At 41.7% G+C, this 20,381-nt stretch overlaps 1 protein-coding gene across 1 annotated transcript in view; it reads left to right on the forward strand.

Annotated features, from left to right (window-relative positions):
- Nucleotides 1-20,381, forward strand: part of ATP2A2 (ATPase sarcoplasmic/endoplasmic reticulum Ca2+ transporting 2) — a 48,916-nt gene that overhangs the window by 20,412 nt on the left and 8,123 nt on the right. Inside the window, exons 6-11 of the mRNA XM_049865442.1 lie at nt 8,141-8,221; nt 9,786-9,871; nt 11,024-11,488; nt 14,679-14,767; nt 15,236-15,338; nt 16,325-16,456. Coding sequence (XP_049721399.1) covers nt 8,141-8,221; nt 9,786-9,871; nt 11,024-11,488; nt 14,679-14,767; nt 15,236-15,338; nt 16,325-16,456 — 956 coding nt within the window. The remainder of the gene's footprint in view (nt 1-8,140; nt 8,222-9,785; nt 9,872-11,023; nt 11,489-14,678; nt 14,768-15,235; nt 15,339-16,324; nt 16,457-20,381) is intronic.

Genomic DNA, 20,381 nt, shown 5'->3' on the forward strand with positions numbered 1-20,381 from the left:
GGATGTGGCAGTCTGCTCACATAAAGAGTACAGCCTTGTAGCAGTTCTGCTCAGCCCTAAGGGTCGCTCCCATAAACTCAGTGCCGTCGAGTCTATTCTGACTCATAGCAACCCTATAGGACAGAGTAGAACTGCCACATAGAGTTTCCAAGGAGCACCTGGCGGATTCAAACTGCTGCCTTTTTGGTTAGCAGCCGTAGGTCTTAACCATTATGCCACCAGGGTTTCCAAAGGTTCCGTATGAGTTGGAATTAACTTGACGGCAGTGGGTTTGGTTTGGGTTTTTATAGCATTTTTTGGCCTGGGCCATGAGTTCAGGTGAACTTTTCCTGCTTTTAGAAAGCTGTTGGGATTGGAGTGGCCTGGTTTTGAGCATTCAGCTAGTACATCCTTGCCTGCCTACCCAGCTTGCAGACGTGAATACTGGGTCAATTCTATGCTGAAGGGCAGGGTGTGTGTGCTCTTCTATAAAGGACCAGCTAGCGGATACTCTGGGCTTTGTGGGCCTGGTACAGTCTCTGTAGCAAAAAAAAAAAAAAAATTTCTGACAGTTCTTTAAAAATGTAAATCATTCTTAGCTCAAGGGCTGTTTTATAAACAAAAGAAATAAAACAGGACATGGATTTGGTCTGCCAGTGCCTGTAGTTTGCCTCACAGTGCTTCTGTAACTTCCTGTGCATAGGAATTGGTTGGGGAGCCTTTTAAAATGCAGATTTGGGTCTGTAAGTCTGGGGTGGAGCCTGGTGATCAGCATTTCTAACAGGCTCCCGAGAGGACCATGCTTGGAAGCAGGGCTCTAGAGCAGCGGTTCTCAATCATAGACCCTTGGAGAATTAATAAAAATCTATGAACTCTCCCCAAAGACAAATACTCAAAATTTTGTATATAATTTCAGGGGTTTTGTTTGCCCTCCTCCCCAGTAGTCCTTTCCAATAGCTTTAAAAATTAAAGTACAGGTAAACAGTATGATTAAGTTAAAAACTGCCTGGTATAAGCAATTTACATAGTGTTGGATGGAACATGGTTAAACATGATAACCATTGATCAGAGAAATAGAAGCAAGTAGGTATGACCAAATAAGGTGTTGAGCGTGTGTTTTCTTTTAATCTCCTCCCTGCCACGTGGAGTTGTTTCTCAGTGGGAAGGATGGGAGCACAGGGCTAGTTAGAGTTGAAGGTCTGAGATAACCGTATCCAGATAAGTGGTGTTAGTTGCTGTCGAGTTGGCTTAGAGTCAAGGCCACCCATGTACAACAGAAGGAAGCGTGGCCTGGTCCTGCGCCATCCTCACAATGTTGCGGGTTTGAGACGCCGGTATCCAGATAGCAGTAGAAATCATTATTTTCGTTGAGTTCCTATAAATGCATGTAGAAACAGAGATGTAAGTTCTTAATCTTAAAAGCTTGTATATATGTAGAAGAGCAAAACAGAAATAAGCAGAAATCACTGTGAGTATATTAAAAGCTGAGAAAGTTTGGAGACAAGAGCCATTCAGCATTGACTGGGTAGCTCAGAAGTTAAGAGCCATGAAAAATAAAGGAACTCTGGGAGGTCTCCCCAGCCATTAGATGACAGTGGGCTTGGGCTTGATTTGGGCCTGACCTGATTTTCCCAGGGCTGGCATTTCTTAATTGCCTGTAAGCATAGCTTCTCCCCACTCCCCATGACTCGGTGGTAGTCACAGTACCAGTAAGTGCCAGTGTTTCTATTCCACTGTGATTAAGATTTTGGAAAAATTAGAAGAAACTATGTGGTACCGGGAGTATCTTTCCTAAGCATGCATGAAACCACCATGATTGACAGATTTTGCCTGGGTAGAAATCTAAAGTGACTTTTATGTTGAAGGTAATACAACGATTTTTGAAAATATGAACTGTTCAGCATTACGAACGCTCAGGAAAATATAACATATTGAGAGTACAGGGAAATGGCAGGGACGTAAATTTAGTGGAGATGAAAATTTGTAGGAAAACTCTGCTTCTGTGAATCTACCCTACAGAAGTAATCAACTGTACAAGGGTGTTCACCACATAACATTGTAGTAGGAAAGATTAGAAACGCCTCAATGGCCATGAAAACGAGGAATGGTTAATTTGGTCCTTAGCGTGCTGTAAAACGCTGTGACCTTGAGCAGGTTACCTTTCTGTGCCTCATCTGTAAACTGAGAATAATAGCACCTTCCCTGGATTTGTGAAGATTAAGCGTAGAATAAGTATTCTCCAAATTTTAGCAAAAAAGAATGAGACAGATCTATGTTTATTACTTTGAAGGGTCTGTGATTTTATTTCAGTGAAATTTAGTGTTACGAAGGTCTAGAAGATACACACTGTTAACAGCTTGATGTATATTTGTTGGATGAGGGCAGTGAGAGATGGGGCTTTTCCCTTTAAAAAGTATATATTGCAATAAAAAGACTGGAGCCTGTCTTGGTGGGCATGTCAGAAACCGTGAGCTCTAACCTGGCTTAGTGCATCGGCTGCATCAGATGAGGGTGTTCCCTGCTGTCTCTCACATCTCCCTTACAACTGGAAACTCGTCTTCTCGGGCAGCTGTACCACTTGTCAGTTTTATCATAAAACATTCCTTAACGTGAGCTAGTACTTTTGTACTTTAGATTTTTGCTTTGGAACTACACAGAAGTCTAATTCCTCTCCATACGATGGCCTGTTAGGTATCAGAAGGTAGAAAAAATCACTTAGAGCTGGAGGGGAGCTTAGAAACTCTTATTTTAATGATGAGGATACTAAAAACTCTAAGCGTTTGTTACTTGTCCAAGAGCATGTGACGATTCGTGGTAAAACTGGACTCTCAACAGTGTGCTATAGCCTAAAAAAAGTTTTATTTCTAAATTAGTCTGAGCTCTTCCAGTTGTTTTATATTATTGATTTCAAACCCTTTGCCATCTTGATAGCTGCTCTTTGGTCTCCAGTTGAATGTAGTTAGGTGAATGGAACCTGATAGATATTCTAGATGCTTGTCTTCTGTTCTTAGAGCCTCAGGGACTTCTTTGGCAGCTGTAGTTGCCCTCTCAGTTGAAACCCCTGAGTCTTCCTGACGTGGGCTTTTCTCCTCCATTTCTAATCCTCCGTTAGTATAGATGGCTTTTGTTTTCAGTCCAAATACAGATTTTTCTTTCATTTTATTTTGCATTTTTAAAAGCTAAGGCACATCATAAATACCTGTTGCCATCGGGGTAATTCTGACTCATGGCAGCCCTACAGGACTGAGTAGAACTGCCTCATAGGCTTTCCAAGGCTGTGATCATTACGAAAGCAGACTGCCGTATCTTTCTTCCATGGAGCACCTGGTGGGTTTGAACCTCTGACCTTTCAGTTAGCAGCTGGGCACTTAACCACTGCACCGTCAGGGCTCCTTCATCATAGATGATGCTCCCCAAAACCAGATTTGGGGCAAATGCAGTGTGTTACAGTAATTTATAATGTTACTTCCTTGCTCACCCCGTGGCCTGGAATACTTGTCTGCAAATAAGGCTTCTCAAGTAAAGAATTTCATTCATCCTGCTTGACAACAAAAATTATGACTCAAAGTGGGAACATGGTAGAAATATTTGAGTCACAATTAAATGTTAAAGTAATTTGGGTTAATTCTGTTATGGCTTTTCTAAGGACCCATTTAAGTTAAAAAATAATAGTGGTATTTAGGAGGCAATTTCTGATCTTATATATAGTTTCCTCTTAGAGAAGATGCTAGTAACTGTTTGGAAACTACCACGATAAATCAGTTTTTTTGTTTTGTTTTGTTTTACATATAACAGACCTATAAAAAGGATTTTCCTGGCTAGCGCTGATTTTAACCATGAGTATTGGTTTTTGATGTAAATATGTAAAGCGTTTCAGGAATCACTGCTTATAAACATTCCTTTCTAGATTTTAAGGTAAAGAAAGCACATATAGTCATGCGCCACATTGGGCAGCGTCTGACCCACATACCTGTCCTAGTCCCATAAGGTTACAGTAGAGTTCAGAAATTCCAATTGGAGAATGGGACATAACCAGACTTGGTGCAGCAGCTTCCCTCACGCAACACGTGTATCTAGTGGACAGTAGAGGGGATCCAAGGGGATTGCAGGCTGTGTAGCTGTGGATGACCCTGAGGGGTCTGAACTGACCAAGGTAGAGGGGAGGGGAGGCTTTGCTAAGAATATGGTGTTCACACAACATCCAAATCAGAGACCGTCCTATTTCACAGAACGAATCGTGGACGTTAGGCGACACATGATTGTATTCAGAATAGTTCCAAAATGTGACAAATTATTATTTCCTTTAACTGACTCTGCTTGCATTCTTGGTGACCCCTAGAGAGTGTACTTGGAGGATTTTGTTCAGAGTGGAAATTACCTCTTCATTGCAGCAGCAGATTAAACAGCTGTGGACCTGGGGACCCAAGAAATGAATTTGAGAAGTGCCAGATGTTGTACAAATGGAAGGTGGTTTACTACAGAGTTGATTCTTTTATACCTGCCTGGCCCAAAGAGACGGGGATAATTTTTGGAGGAAAAAATGGCAGAGCATTCCCTTGGCAAGAGTTAGGATTTTCCACTAGCACTTGGCCTCAGGGTGTTGACGTGCCCCATCAGGGAAATATTACTAGATGTGATCTTCAGAACAGGACTGCCTGCTTCTCATGCACAGAACCATCTGAAATTCACAGAAGTCTGCGGACAAAGGAAAATTGTTCCGTCTTAGTTATTCAGTGGGTCTTTACTTTCATGGCTTTTCCACCTTCTTAGAGAACCTGTTTTTGGTTTTTTTGTTTTTTTTTTTTTTTTTTGAGAACCTCCTTTCTAATGGACACGATCCTAAAATGAATCTATTACAAACCAAAAGCATAGAGCAGAGTCACGCACAACAAGTTAAATGAAGTCTTTCATTAATTGAGGTAGGACTCCTTTTGCTTCTTCCTCATGTTAATGTCCTGTTGAAAATGGGAAGATGATACGAGGGCCTTCTCACAGAATACTAGAATATGGCATGTTTCTAAACTCATTTTGGATTCATGCTTTAGTCCCTTTCAAGTAATATCTCAGTTTCTAATGGAAACAGATTTAAACGTGAAACTTTGAGGTATATGTAGTACACCTCACAAGTGTTGTGAAGCTTAGGGTCCTCTTGACCTAGATCTGGCACACCTGGGACAAAGAAACATCAGGTAGTAAAAACTACTCTAAATAAACCCTTCAGGGGATCTATGACCCTAATTATTGTGGGTTTTTTTCTTCTACTAATCTGTTCAGTGCTTCTGGAAAACTTATTAAAATACAGATTTCTGGCCTCCCCTCAAATGCCCTGAAACAGACTTCTAGAAGAATGGTTCCCAAATTAATTTTTCTTTTTAATGCCTATATATTTGCCTCACAATTAGAATGACAGTTGTAAGATGGAAGAAATTTTGAAGAGAGCTTGAAGCCGATTTTTAAAGGGCTTTCCAGGTCACTCAGTCTACTCCAGCATTTGACGTATTACTGAATTTCTGGCCAAAATCAAATGTGTAGCTTCTGTACGGCAGAGAGATGCTCTTCATATATGTACATGGGCCTTTAGGGGAAGAAATTGGTTTCTTTATAATGTCAGTAAAAATATATTTTTTAGTGCCATGCATGTAAAGTATTGGTCCCACCTTAAACCAGTCACATGGCCCTGTTACCCTGGAAACAAATTTAACCTTGGCATTTATTGCCTTGAAGATAATTTTCTGTCAGTTAAGCCCTCTGAGCTTCCACTGAAGCACAGCGAAATAAATGCCAAGGCATGGCTTTTGCATCATCTTGTAGTTTGCCTTCATTTTGAGTGTTAGATTTGTATGAGTATGAGCTAGGATTTATATATGGAATTGTTTAAGTAGAATAAAGGGTTTCAACTTCCATTATGAAATCAAATGTTACACTCCTCTAGAATTGGCTGGTATGTGCTTAGCTCTTAAAGCGTCAGTGTGATCGTGTTTATGGATCGTTGGGACCTACCTCTGTGCAACACCAGATGGAAGTCTTGTCTTCTGCTCCTGTAGGATAGGGTATCAGTCGCTTCAGACAGTAAAGATACATTTTCAGGTAGTTTTTCCATTTGGGATCATATGTTCATCATTGAATTCATGCCATTTTCATGTTCAAGGGGATGTGGGATCAGATTACTTATGACAAGCCGACATAAAGGTTTTCTTTAATTTGGTTTAAATTTTTCATCTTAATGGGGGTAAGATTTTAACTGTTGAAGGTCGTCAAAGTTTAAAATACTGTTACTTCACCTTTCAGAGGGTGTGAGCGAAATTCTATTAAAATGGAGGGTTCCAGTTGATGCTGTCTGAATATTGCTGTTCGTTGCGTAAGCATTTCCAGCAGGAATTTCCCCTTAATGTGTCCCTGCAGTCAGCTGCAAGGATGAGCTTTGCCTCCTGAGATTACGCATCGCCCATCTCTTCTGTGCTGCCTTGTGACCACATTGCTTGCTTAGGCTCCAGGGTTGGTTCAGGAAGAAGAGGTGTAAAAGCAAACCACACTTGCCCTGAATTTAAAAGCTCCAAAGTGCAGGCAAATGGAAACAAAATTTAAGATTTACCAAGTGAAATAAGTCTACTTCCTAGGCAGAATGCCATTTTGCCAGATTGTATGTAAGTGCTGAGAAGGTTATAATGTAAAGTAAGTCTGGAAAATAAAGATTTGACTTAAAATGAAATACCATCTGCAATTCTAGGGAAGACTTATTTGTTATAATTTTTAGCTGTTCCTGCATAAGACTTCCAAAACCCCTTGGTTACCTTTCAGAAAGACAGGGTAAGCTGTTGTTCACTTAATGTCCAATTGCTGTGGTCCAGATGTACACTCAGTCAGCAGAGCTGGGCCATGGACAGTGTGCTGGGCACTGTTCCTAAAGGGCGTGTGAAGCATTGGCTTTATCTGTTACCGGGTCTGCGTGGTTGCATCTTTATACAGATGAGGAAAGGGCTCACAAGTGGGCCCTTGAAGAGCTATTAAAGGAACTGTTTGGGCCAGAAAAGAGGTTATTGTAGAGCTTCGTTCATTGATTTGATAATTCCAAAGGGACCAAAGGGTACAAGGTATAAAGTTGGCCCCCCTCCCGTGCCCCAGCTTCCCAGTGTTAGCAGTTGTGTTACACCTGCCCAGAGCAACTTCCTGATACCAGTGGTAGCCCGGTATACTTCATGTTTTGTACGTTTTTCCCCCAGTTATAATACACGTGCATCTTACATTTCACTTTAGTATGGATACAGTTGCCTCATCTTTCTACTGTTAACCAAAATTTATGCTGTGAACAACCACACTTTGTTGAGCATATCTACAGAATAAATTCTGGAATTTGTAGGTTAAAAAATGGCACATGTGCAATTTTGATAAATACTGTCAAATTGCCCTCCAGAGTTTGTAAAAGTTACCTTCATACTTGGCAGCATACATGGGGTGGCCATGAAGTCTGGGAACAGGGGTGAGTTAGAAATACTAAATCATACTAAATTACAGTACGGGGTGTGGTTAGTGACATATATCCAGCATTTGCAGCAGTCACGGTCACAACTCTCATTTATCACTGCACACACTGATGGGACTTCCTGGTGATTTGTCTCTCTGGTCTCTTAACTGAATAAAACTGCGCAGTGTCTAGACTTTATGGTTATCCTGTTCTGCTAACCTGGTGTATTTTCTCAACTCTTTCAAGTTTGTCGGTTTGATAGGTAAAAAGTGATCATCTCTGTGTAGTTGTTTTGGCATCTCTCTTAACTCACCCCCTTGTATGTATGTAATAAGTCCTAAGAAAAATACTATGTAAGTTACTTAATATTGCTAAACAGAAAAGTAGTCTTCAAAGTGAAAGCCTGGAGGCCTGTCTGGGCATATATAGTTAAACTCTTAAAAAAATAACATGCACTTGGAGGTTTTCCTTATTCTCTTCCTTCCTCTGTAACTCAGAACTTGTATCTACCCACTTAGAGTTTTTATGGCCCTCGGATAAGTTAATTATCTCACTTGTTTTAACAGATTTTTGTATATTTGCACTGTATGTATACTTTTTATTTTCTTTTAAAAATGTGTTAAATTTGCAGACAGACTCTTCTTTATGTAACATGATTGCCAAAGTTGCTTATTTTACCTGCCTTTTCCCCTCAACTAGTTGGTGACAAAGTTCCAGCTGATATAAGACTAACTTCTATCAAATCTACAACTCTGAGAGTAGACCAGTCGATTCTTACAGGTAAATATTGTGTATTGGAAGGTCATTAGATTCTGGAGCCTCTTCCATATTTCATGCGAATAGGTTGACTCTTGCCTGACTGTCCCTTTTATGGTATCCCATCTTAACCTTCTCTACGGTATTTATTTCTTAGTGCTTGATCAGTTAGGCTTTTTGCCAATATACGGGGCTTGAGGCATGAAGGGGGAAACGCAGCCCGATGATTTAAGAACAAAACAAACTTGGCCGTCATCTCATAAGGCACTAATTTAGTTAGCTTTTAATTTTCTTCAGAAATTAGTTTTTATTTAAAAGTGAAAAATGAAACCATTATTATGTTTTCACTTTTATCAAAAGGTTATAAATCCCTTCAACAGCAGAAATAGTAATCGTAACGTCAAAGCGTTCGTTACCTTCTTATTTTGTGGAAAGTGAATTATTACTTAGCGTCCTTTTTCCAGGCCATTATAGTTTCCAGGACTGTATTTATTTTCTTTGGAGAAATGCTAATCTCACATCTAACGTACTTCGCGATAATCAAATGTACAATTAACAAAAGTTAGAGCACAAAAAAGTTGGCAGATATTCTACTACCTGGATTGTTTGGAACATTTTCCCATTTTTGTTTAATAAAGGCACAGTCTAGGGTGGAGGGTTCCTATTAACTGGAAGTAAGGTTTTCAGAAGATTAACTTTAATACAATGCTAACCTGAATTAAATTGTGAATAAATATGAAATGTAAAGGTTTTTTCAAGATTTTCTATCTGATTACCAGTTTTTAAAAGCAACTAGTATTATAAAGGTAGTGCTGTGAGTAACCTGGGCCTCTGTTTCTTATTGTTTCCTTATGAATAGCTTGTCTATTAAAACTCCCATTAGCAGCGAAAAGCTGGAAACTAATGAAGCCATAAAATGTTGGGGAAACGGGCAGGTTGTGTGTATGAAATGCTCATTGTGCCCTTTGGAACTAACTGCCGTCTTAAAACTTCACAGAGGTTCTTGGTTGTCTGCTTTTGTTAAATAATCATACTGTAGGGTTAGGCCAGGTTGAGAATTCGATTCCTTTATGGAGCACTGAGAGTGAAGTTTGCTGCAGTGTAACTTGAGGTAAACATTTGGAGCCACTCAGATCGACCCTGAGTTTGAAGCCAAACTTAAGATATTTTAAAAGTTCTAAAAGTTAGTCTTTGACACCATGTGATCTTTGCAGTACAACTGCAAATTGCAGTTTAAGTATTGTATACACACACAATAAATGTGTCCAGTATGAAATGATACTGAAAATAAACTAAATTTTAAATTTGAGTAGTGACTCCAGAAAATAAAGGCAGTTGACTGGGATTTTACTTCAAAGTTAAGTTCCTGTATTTTGAAATTGTATTCATTTTAATCCTCACAGTAATTCTTTCCTCTAGAATTAGTTTCTGTCAGTCAAGGCTATGTTACTTCCTTTGAATGAATTGTGCCTTTTGTCCCTTTCCCGTACCGGGCATGCTGTGGAGAGGGCTGAGCTGGCAGGGAGGAGCTCTCCAGGTCTAGCATGGACAGCACACAGCTAACTGTCCTGTCTCACTACCTGCCTAGGTGAATCTGTCTCTGTCATCAAGCACACGGACCCTGTCCCTGACCCACGGGCTGTCAACCAAGATAAGAAGAACATGCTCTTTTCTGTGAGTAGTTCTTTATTCGGCACTGTTCTCAAGGAGTTTTAGTAGTCACTGCCTACCTTCAATGGTCGGGCTTTTAAAAGTGTTGGTGATTATTCCAAAGGGTAACGCTCTCTCCGTGGTCAGGCCCAGCTGTCAGCAAGCAGCAGTACTGCGTCTTAGCCATCTTTTTCTGTTGGCAAGTTTTTGAGGGGGGAAAAAAAATGATCAGGTCAAGTATCTTTTACGTTCTTACCTATAAACATAGTTTTAAAGCTCTAGGGTCGCTATGAATTGACTCGATGGCAACGGGTTTGCTTTGGGTTTGTGTGGAAAAGCTTTAGCTTGTAAAGGATGTTTTCAAAATATGCATATCTGTTGCTTGTATGTAGTTTATAAAAAAAGGTGTGTTCAGAGACAGAAGGCAAAAGTAGCAACACTAATGTTAATTAGTGAGTCTAGGTGGAAACTCATATGGATGAGTTCTCCATTGAACATGTGGAGGTGCGACGCACTCATTCAGTTTCTCTGTTGACCGGAAGAATTTCAAGTAGTGGGCTTTTTGTGGGTTAGTCTGGGAGACTAAGCACCCATAGTAAGTGATATACTGGATGGTTACAGTGAACATAATGAAGCAATGAAGCAGTGCCATTCTAGTGCAAGGAATTAAAATGAGCGAGAACTCTCGCATTTAATTTTGTTGAATTTACTGGTGCTGGAGTGAAGGTCATAAGGTGGCACCCCCTGGCGCTGGTTCCTCTTACATACAGCTGATCGAAGCAGGGGAGGCAGAGTGGTTGCAGCTAGATGTGGAGGAGAATGCTTAGGGTTGAGAGATGTGTGGAGTTTGAGAAATTGGGGGAAGGCAGAAGCATTAGAAGAAGGCAGAGGCTCCATTGAGAAGTAGAGATTCCGGGTGATTCTGTATAGAGCTTCGCTGGGGTAAGTGGGTGCCTATATGGAATTGGAATCAAGGAAAGACTTACCACCTTGCCTACATGAAATACTGCTCATTAGCAGCGTTGTGTGGCTGGTCACCTCAACAGTAGCCACAGGAAGTCCCAGTAGAATGTGGTGAGAGAAACTGGGCACCTTAAGTCAGAGTCCACAAAGCTAGAGTTGACTGGTCAGTCAGGTGTCCATCTTCTGACACATCTCCCTCTACCTCTGTCCTAGGGCACAAACATTGCTGCTGGAAAGGCCATGGGAGTGGTGGTGGCAACTGGAGTTAACACTGAGATTGGCAAGATCCGGGATGAAATGGTGGCAACGGAGCAGGAGAGAACACCCCTCCAGCAGAAACTGGATGAGTTTGGAGAACAGCTGTCCAAAGTTATCTCCCTCATTTGTATTGCCGTCTGGATCATAAACATTGGGCATTTCAATGATCCCGTTCACGGAGGTTCTTGGATCAGAGGTGCTATCTACTACTTTAAAATTGCGGTGGCCCTGGCTGTCGCAGCCATTCCCGAAGGTCTGCCTGCTGTCATCACCACCTGCCTGGCTCTTGGAACACGCAGAATGGCAAAGAAAAATGCCATTGTTCGAAGCCTTCCCTCGGTGGAAACCCTTGGTTGTACTTCTGTTATCTGCTCAGACAAGACCGGTACACTTACGACAAACCAGATGTCGGTCTGCAGGGTAAGAGAGTCATTTAAGAATCTTTCCTGCCTATTATTATTTATCCATCCTAAGAATCATGCCATCAAAGCCTTTGATCTATACTTTGATACCTTTTTATGCACTTTAAACAAATTCCATTGGGTTTGGTAGCCTGGACCCCAGGATAATTTCCAGTACTTCAGAGGAATTAATAATCTCGTTCTTAAAATCATTTCATGAGATACAGGACCTACATGGCTACCATTTTTGTATTAGGAAATTGACTTATAGGCATTCTGTAAATGGCTGTGGTGGTCCTGTAAAATGTAATGTCCCGTTACCCACTGCCATTGAGTTAATTTCGACTCATAGCGACCCTGTAGGACAGAGTAGAACTGCCCCGTAAGAGTTTCCAAGGAGCACCTGGTGGATTTGAACTGCTGACTTTTCGATTAGCAGCCATAGCTCTTTACTACGCCACCAGCGTTTCCTTAATGTCCCTAGGTTTGACTTAAACAACTTTGTAGCCAGAGTATAACTTTTGAAAAGCTATACATACACTCCTATGAACACGTGTCAAAGATTTTATTTGGTTTGTTAATGAGGAAACCATTATTAATGGTAAAACTGATAATAAGAGCACTTGAGAAACTGGGTGTTTATAGACAAAAGAATATTAGAAGAGGATTACTAGGTTAGAGTACAAAAATGGCTGGTGTCCTACAAGACAGTAAAATTCTAGGTCATCTTTTTTATAGTGCACAAATTCAGGACTTAATATGAGCTCTTAATTAATAATAAATAGCAGAGTCAAACAGTGTTCCATTTCCCTAGAAAACTGAATCACCTCTGTTAAGTAATATTTCTTTCTGTAGGTCGTTGAGAGAGCATAAGTGATCCTCTTGGCCTCATTTATAGGTTTGGGGTGATTTTTCTTATCACTGGAAGTTATTTTGGTTTTAACATAATTAAGCCTCTGAATCTTTATGTTGCCACTTTTAAATTCTTTGTCTAGTCCAAACCCAGGTTTAGAATTGATGGATGGGTATTTAAAACAAATGGGGTTGTATGGCTCTCAAGCAAGTACGCTTCTGGGCTTGTTCTACATTTCTCTAGTAGCTGAGGGATTTGACTGGTGGTCTACTTAAGTTCTCGCTCCTTGGACCCAAAAAAGTTTCCCTAAATGGGCCAAAAGCTAGTTTGGGAGGGGAGAGCATTTCACGCTTAGTATTTAGTTTTCCCTCAGTACATTGTTTAAACTTAGTCTGAAGGCTGTAATTCCTCAGCTAGTCTTTATTCCAGGAAAGTAAGCAGTGTGTGAAATTGAAATGACCAGATTTTCAAACTATGGAAAAAATTGAGTCCATTTTTATAATAGTGATTCTTTTTAGTCTCCTTTAAATGGTTTGATTTAAAATATTTTCTTTTGTTAAAAAGCTGGCCTGCTCTGAGGCAGGTATTGTGTTCCCCCTCAGCACCAGGAACTGTTCTCAACAGCATTCCACGCGAGGCGGCTTGCAGTGTGTTGCATAACTGCCCTTGACCTGGGGCCACTTTCATCTTGCAGCTCCTGAGTGGTTTCCTTGCTTACAACCTAAAATAAGTGCATTCAGATCTAGTCAGTGTGCATTAGCGTTCTGACGTCTTGGGCTCTATGAAAAGTGAAATTCTTTGGGGTCTGGACTGTAGTGTTGTTAAAGAAATAGCATGGGGCGTAGTAATAATACTAGCTTGATTTGATATTGTTTAGTGCAGTGAGTTTTCACACTTGACTTTGACTCTTAACGGCAATCCTGCTCAAGAGGTTAGAAAATTAAGGCTTTTTGAGGTTAAGTGATGTGTCTGAGGGTCACATAACTTTTAATAAAAGGTAAACTTGGATTTATAGTTAATCCTGGTCTCCTCTCTCCACTTAATTGTGTGACCTTGACCATATCATTTAACTTCTGTTCTTTGTCTCTTCTACAAAACACCAAACATCTTTGTGAAGAGCATTTTTGACAAGCTTCATATTTTAGGTGTTGTATTTGTTAGGAAAAGTACTGTCGGAGTCGGAGATCCTCTGTGTCTGACTTTGGGTGAGTCTTTTCCTCATTTGACACACTCTGTTTGGACTAGAACCTCTATAGGAGTCTTCCCATGTTTTAAATTCCATTGTATTTTTTAAAAAGCATTTAGCTCTGGGTATGCTTTTGAGATGAAGCCTTTGGAATTTAATATTGAAAGTATGTGCTATATATATAACAAATCTTGTAAGGCAAAAGAAGTTATTTTAAAATACTAAAATACAGATTTTTCTTATTGAATGTGAGTCTGAGTGCTCTGAAAAGATATTTTTAAGGCACAGCACGGCTCTTCCTGACTTTCTTAACATTTAAAAAATTTCTCACTGCAGAATGGTTTGATATTATTCTTAATTGCCCAGAGCGATTGTGGCATGAAAATGTACAAATGGGGCATCATTTTTTTTGTAAGAGAAGATTGTACTGTTTAGTTTCAGTGTGCAATGAAACAAAATCCTATTCCTCCAAACTGGGCTTCTGAAATAAAAAATTTGAAAACCAGAATAACACCTCATCCTTAAGAAAACTGCTCATGTTAACTGTATTCTATAAAATTCGGGCTTCTTTTCTAAGCATGCTTCTGCCCGTATTGTCCTGGGAACATAGTGCTGAGGGCTTATCACGGTCTACGTGGAGTTGTAGGGCTGCATAGAAAATGAGCTGTTGCCACAGCAGAAATAAGTGGGAAGGCGCCGGGAAGCAGTTTGTCTAGTTGACTCGGAATGTTTACTCAGCTCTGAAATGTGAGTTTATTCCTCCCAAGATTTTACTCTAAGGCAAGACTACCTGATACCACTTTCTCAGCCAGCATTCGAAATGTGGGGTTGGAAGCATCTAGAGAGCAGTGCTGTCTTTGGAAGTGATGTGCTGGTCCAGAGTCGTCCTAACTCAAGCGTCCTGTAGGTAGTCCTCTGTCTTTAGTGCCACTGCTGCTTATTACTAATTCATCCCGTGAGTGATGGTGTTTCTTACGCTTAGACAGACTGCCGGGACAGGGAGGCATCTGAAATAACTAAGGGGCAACACTTTCAATGCTCGGCTTAACTTAGTGACTCGTTAGTTAAAACTGTTTTTCTTAAACGAGAATGGCTTGTTGCCTTAAGCTCATGCTCTTTTCCAGTAATATGCTTATTCCTTTTAATTGCTGTTGCACTTTTTTTCTGCAGATGTTCATTCTGGACAGGGTCGAAGGCGATACTTGTTCTCTTAATGAGTTCACCATAACTGGATCAACATATGCACCTATAGGAGAAGTGTGAGTAGCCCACTTTACTGTTTAAAGAACCTATTGTGGCAGGGTTGGTATTTGTATAGGTTTGCAGTTTATCTAAAAAGTTAGGACAGCTTTCTGAATGTGACTCACATAGTTACCCGTCATCAGAGTAGTACTCCCCTGCGCCTCCCCCCTCCCGCCCCAGACTATGGGTCTATAACGCACATTTTGAAAGAGAAAGCAGTTATAAGCCAGTGACACTTTTCACCTTCATTTAGCTGCCTTGAAGCTCAAATTTTCAAATGGTATTTCTGTTTGTTCTTCACTGATACCAGTGGTGTGGGGAATTTCACAAGAATTTTGAGTCTTGCCCAAAAATTGAGTCCTGGTACCAGAAGTTTTTAGTTATTGTCTGATGTTGACTCTACCATAAAGTTTCTAAGAGCAGTCACTTAAAATCAGTAGCCGTGGCCACACTGCTTTTTAAGGGTCTGTTTTTTCTTTCAACAGGCATAAAGATGATAAGCCAGTAAGATGTCATCAGTATGATGGTCTTGTAGAATTAGCAACAATCTGTGCTCTTTGTAATGACTCTGCTTTGGATTACAATGAGGTAAGAAATTAGGCCTGGTTCTTCCTAGTTCACGGATCCCTGGGAGTGCAGTAGTTAATTAGAGCTTTGCTGTTAACCAAAAGCTCTGGCAGTTTGAATCCACCAGCTGTTCTTTGGAAGCCCTATGGGACAGTTCTGCTCTGTTCTATAGGGTCACTATCAGTCAGAATGGACTCAACTGCAATGGGTTTGCTTTTTTTTTTTATTCCTAGTTCAAGGGTGGGGTGGGTGGAATGAAAATTCAGCCTGCCTTCTTCTGCCCTTTTAAAAGTAAGTGTTCCTGATTTTATTTCCCCTTTCCAATCAAGGGCCTATCATCAGGGCCAGCCTGACTTAGCAAAAAAGGGGAGCACCTTCCTGTGTCCTCTGTAACTGGGTGTTGCAGCTGCTTACTGAGAGTTGTAGTGCACATGCCTTCGTGGTCTGTTTCTAGTATAGTTACCCTAAGTGGAGGAAACCGGAGATAGAGAATATTTTCGTGAAAACACAAGGTATTGATTGTGCTTTTTAAGATGGGTAGCATTACATCTTTGAGGATAAGGTGTGGCTTAGAGGGTAGTTTTGATGATAGTGTGATAATAGAAAATTTAACCAATAGAAAAATACTTATTTAAATAGTGAGGGAAATCCTTTGGTTTCAATCTTATAGTCAAGGTGATCCCCATCAAAATAGAATGTAAACTTTCAAATGATAAGCAATGATGAGGAATTAAAAATACCGTGTGAATGCTCTACTTAGTAAATACTGTGATTCATGGCTTCTTGTATTTAACGGACACAAAAAAAAAAAACCAATTATTACAATAAGAAAATGCATACCTGTGCTTCAAGAATATTTTTATGTATCTGGGTCATGTGCTCTATCATGGGCTAAAAAGCATGAACTAATGATGCCTGGAGGACAGGTGGCCTTCTGTGGAAAACTTTTTATTAAAGAGAAATTTACCTGTTCCCTTTCCCACTTTCTCCATCTTCACCCAATACAGGCAAAGGGCGTGTATGAAAAAGTTGGAGAAGCTACAGAGACTGCACTCACGTGTCTGGTAGAGAAGATGAATGTATTCGATACGGAATTGAAGGGTCTTTCTAAAATAGAACGTGCAAACGCCTGCAACTCGGTCAGTTATTAGAATTTGGTGTGTTGTTCCTGTCCATCGATCTCCCTAGTCCATTCACTGTCTTACTATTTAGACAACAGATTAGACCTTATCTCCTCAAACTTGCAGTATCTGCTTCCCTACATTCACTCTCAGGTAAAATTGTTTTGCTGTCTATTTACTACCAGGAAATAATGGTTTATCCTAAAACTTTTTCCTCTCTCCAGCCACCTCACTTCTTCCTTTCCCTTGATAGTAAAACTCCTCAAAAGAGCTATTTTTGTGTACTCTCTGATTTCACTCGCTCATTTTTTGAATCCACTCCAGTCCATCTTTTGCCTCTATGAGAACCCTCCTTGTCAAGGTCACCTTATGGTGAAGCCAGTGTTTATGTGCATGCGTCTGCTAGCACATGTAAAGTACGTGGAGCAACAACTGCCAGAAATAAAAGGAGACACAGCCACAATCAGAGTTGGCAGTTTTAGCGTGGTAATTTCTATCTTGGCAAAGCAGACGAAAAATCAGTAAAGATATGGAAGGCTTGAACAACACTAAATGTACTCAACCTACTCTGTATAGTTCTGTTACGCTGCTCCCACTGTGCTTTTCAAACGCATAAGGAACATTCACCAAAATAGACCACAATTGCTGGTCTGTTGAAGCAAGACTCAATAAATTGCAAAGGATTGCAGTGGTAGAGACTGTATTTGCTGGCTGCAATGGAATTAAACTAGAAATCGATAACCAAGTGTTTGGAAGCTAAACAAAACATTCTTAAATAGTCCACGTTTAAAATCAATGATGCAAGTATTCACCTCAAACTAGAAAAGTAACAAAGTAGAAAATAACAAAATCATAAATCAATTATGCGTAACTTTATACCAATAGATTTGACTATTTAGAAGACGTTAACACATCCCTCAGAAATACTGTTTTCTAAAAACTTCCACAAGAATTTTCCAGGCCCAGTTAATTTCATCGATAAAGTCTGCCAGACATTTAAGGAAGAAATACTACCACCTTTACACAGACTTGGATAATAGGAGGAAGAGGAAAAGGAAACCCATCTGATGAGGCCAGCAAGCCCCGATAGCAAAACCTGACATGGAGACTACAAGGAGAGGCAGTTACATACTACCCCGATTCTTCATAGTATAGATGCAGAAGTCCGAAACTAATAGTAGCAAATTAAGTTCAGGTAATACATAAAAAGGTTCACACAGCATCACCAAGCGGGATTCCTACGAATGCAGTCAGTTCGACATTCAGGTCCATCAGTGTGACTGCACTGCAGGAAGCCGGGTGTGATGGGACGGTGGCTGTGCAGGGCACAGGTCTGCTGAACAGACACTGGCCTGTCCAAGCCAGCATCACCAAGACCAAGGCAAGGGTGGGAGCCTCTAACCACCAGCTGGACCTGAGCCTTCACGATGTGCACAAGGCCCCCATCAAGGACCTAGCTGCCCTCGCAGAGGCCACCAGATTGGATCTTCCTGCAGTGAGCTACTGTATAGTGGGATTTCTGTGGCAAAGCCAGATCTGAGTGAAAACAAGCGACAGCAGCCGCTGATGGACTTCCCCCTGGTCTCAGCAGTAGACTGGCCACCCTGCCTGCCTCTTTGCTCAGCTCCAGAGCCTGTGGTGCGTGATGACCTGGGTGAAAAGCAGTGAGCAAACAGGTGAGAGCACACAAAGCTTGTACAGGCTGACCAGGAGCGAGAGGTGGAGGAGCCGTGTAGGGCCAGACTGCAGAAGCAGGAGAAGACAGAGAGAATGTGTTGGAGAAAGGAGGATGATGCCCTCAAAGCAACCAAGCAGGAATAAAAGGAAACAAATCAGGCTCTGGAATCTAAGTCTTGCTCTTGTCTCTGCAAGCCACTACCCCGGAAACATCCCCAGCCTGGGCAGTGCTGAAGCCATTCCTGCTTTTCTGGGTGGCCAGTGGGCTGGTGGCTCGTTAGGTCACAGCCACAAGACCCTCCGGGGGCCCCTGTAGGCCTGCCCAGCCTGGAGCATGGACTCGTGGAATTGGGTTCTGCAGATCACACCCTCTTTTTAGTGCCAGACCTGCCTGCCTTCATCAATGGCTGCTAATCGGTACTTGAGACGCCTCTGTGTAGGGCTTCTTTGTTCCTTAGAGTTCCCTGGTAGGGTAGGGACAAAAGGGAGGTGGGCAGTAAACCAGACCAAGTGTTCCTGCATTCCTAAAGGCCGAGGCCTGGTGTAAGGAGAGGTGGAAATAGCCTTTCTGGTTGGTTATGCAAAGCTATGCGAGGCTTATTTTTTCTAAATGGTCAGCTGTTGGTACCTTTATGCTTTTGTGTGTCACAAACCCTTTCATCCCTCCCTGGTAGCCAGTAGGATATTGGGGACTAAGATGACACCACAGTCAGAGCAAAGCCAGCCCAGATTGGGCAGGGGGCAGTATGTTCACTTACGTTCTTCCTCAGCCATTGAAGTATTTTGGTGACCACACAAAACCTCAGGATCTGAAAGGGTTTCGAGGTGACCAGGCAGTCCACTGTAGCCCATACGGGTAGGGAAACAGGCCTTCCATGACTTGCCTGTGGTCTCCCAGCTAACGTGAGGCAGAACTGGATTCTCACTCCAGTGCTCTTCCCATCCTTTATATCGTTTTGTCACCTTTATGACATCCTGAGAAAACAAAACTCAGACAGATTGAGTATAGAAGTATAGATTGTGTCACAGCAGACAGATTCATGATTCACAAATAGAAGTCTCATAGCCAGGAGGGTCGTGGCAACTCCTGTGGATTCCTGCCCCATCTTAAGTGGATTCCGTGAAACGGGAACAGTCTAGGCTCCTGCCTTCATTTGAAAGCATCAACCTCAACTAAGAACTGCCACCTCTTTGATCAACAACCAAGGATGGGAATCCTGGCGGGGTCACACCGCCTGTGCCATCTCTTACTAGTCGGTGTGACTAAATACCTCAGAGGCAACCTGAAAACTCAGCTTCTCCAAACTGAGGTTTAGAACTGCTTCATTCTAGACCTGGAACTACACCTCCTACTGGCAGCAAACAAGCAGCCTCCTAGAGCTGACCCACAGTACGCAACCAGTAACTGCACACCAGGGTGGAACTGGCCCTACACTCATCGGCCTGGTGTCCTCTGCCTCATCCCTTTCACAGCAGCTAGAGGAAGCCATCAGAAGTGATGTGTCATGGTGCTGGGTCACTGGGGAAACTCCTGATACAAACTCCTTGCCTCTCCTCAGAGAGAGCCAAGAACCTGACACCGTTCAAAGATGGAGGGCAAGGTCCAGCTTTCAGCCCTAGTGGCCACTGGACAGGATCCCCGCTCGTGACCATCCTGCTGGAAGATGTGACTTTGTTTTTTCTCCCCCTGGGGGCGCTCTGCTGTAGGGTCCATACCTTCCTCAGAATCACCACATACCCCTTTATTCTTCCTCCAGTTAGCTGGTCAGAACACAAGGTCAGGCACAGTGATCACACCCTGATCTTTGCTGCTGGAGGTGGCTTAGGATGGCTGAATCTACGCAGCCAGGGAAACCAGCCTGCAGACGTCAGTTATGCCGCATCCGAGAAAGGATGCTGAGGGTCTTTGGGATTTCTGTGATTAAGTATGAGTCTTAGTGGAAAGAAATGTAATTCACATCAACCAAATGAAGGTAGAAAACCACATATTCATCTGAATACATGAAAGAACAGCTTCTGTTAGAAATTTGATCTTTGTTCATAATAAATTATTTAGCAGACTAGGAACGCAGGAGCATGCCTTCAAGCTGATATATTTACAAAAAACCGCACTACACTGGGGTCCTCCCACACTGGATACCTCCTTGGGCTTCTTTGCCAGGGGGATGGTGAGGCTTCAGGGCCTCTTCTGTCTACTCTTCTCCCAAGTTGGAGCTTACGTATCGTCAGTGTGCTAAAGTCTGATACAGCAGCCACTGTAAAGGAA

This window comes from Elephas maximus, chromosome 22 (genome assembly GCF_024166365.1).
Source record: "Elephas maximus indicus isolate mEleMax1 chromosome 22, mEleMax1 primary haplotype, whole genome shotgun sequence".
NCBI lineage: Eukaryota > Metazoa > Chordata > Mammalia > Proboscidea > Elephantidae > Elephas > Elephas maximus.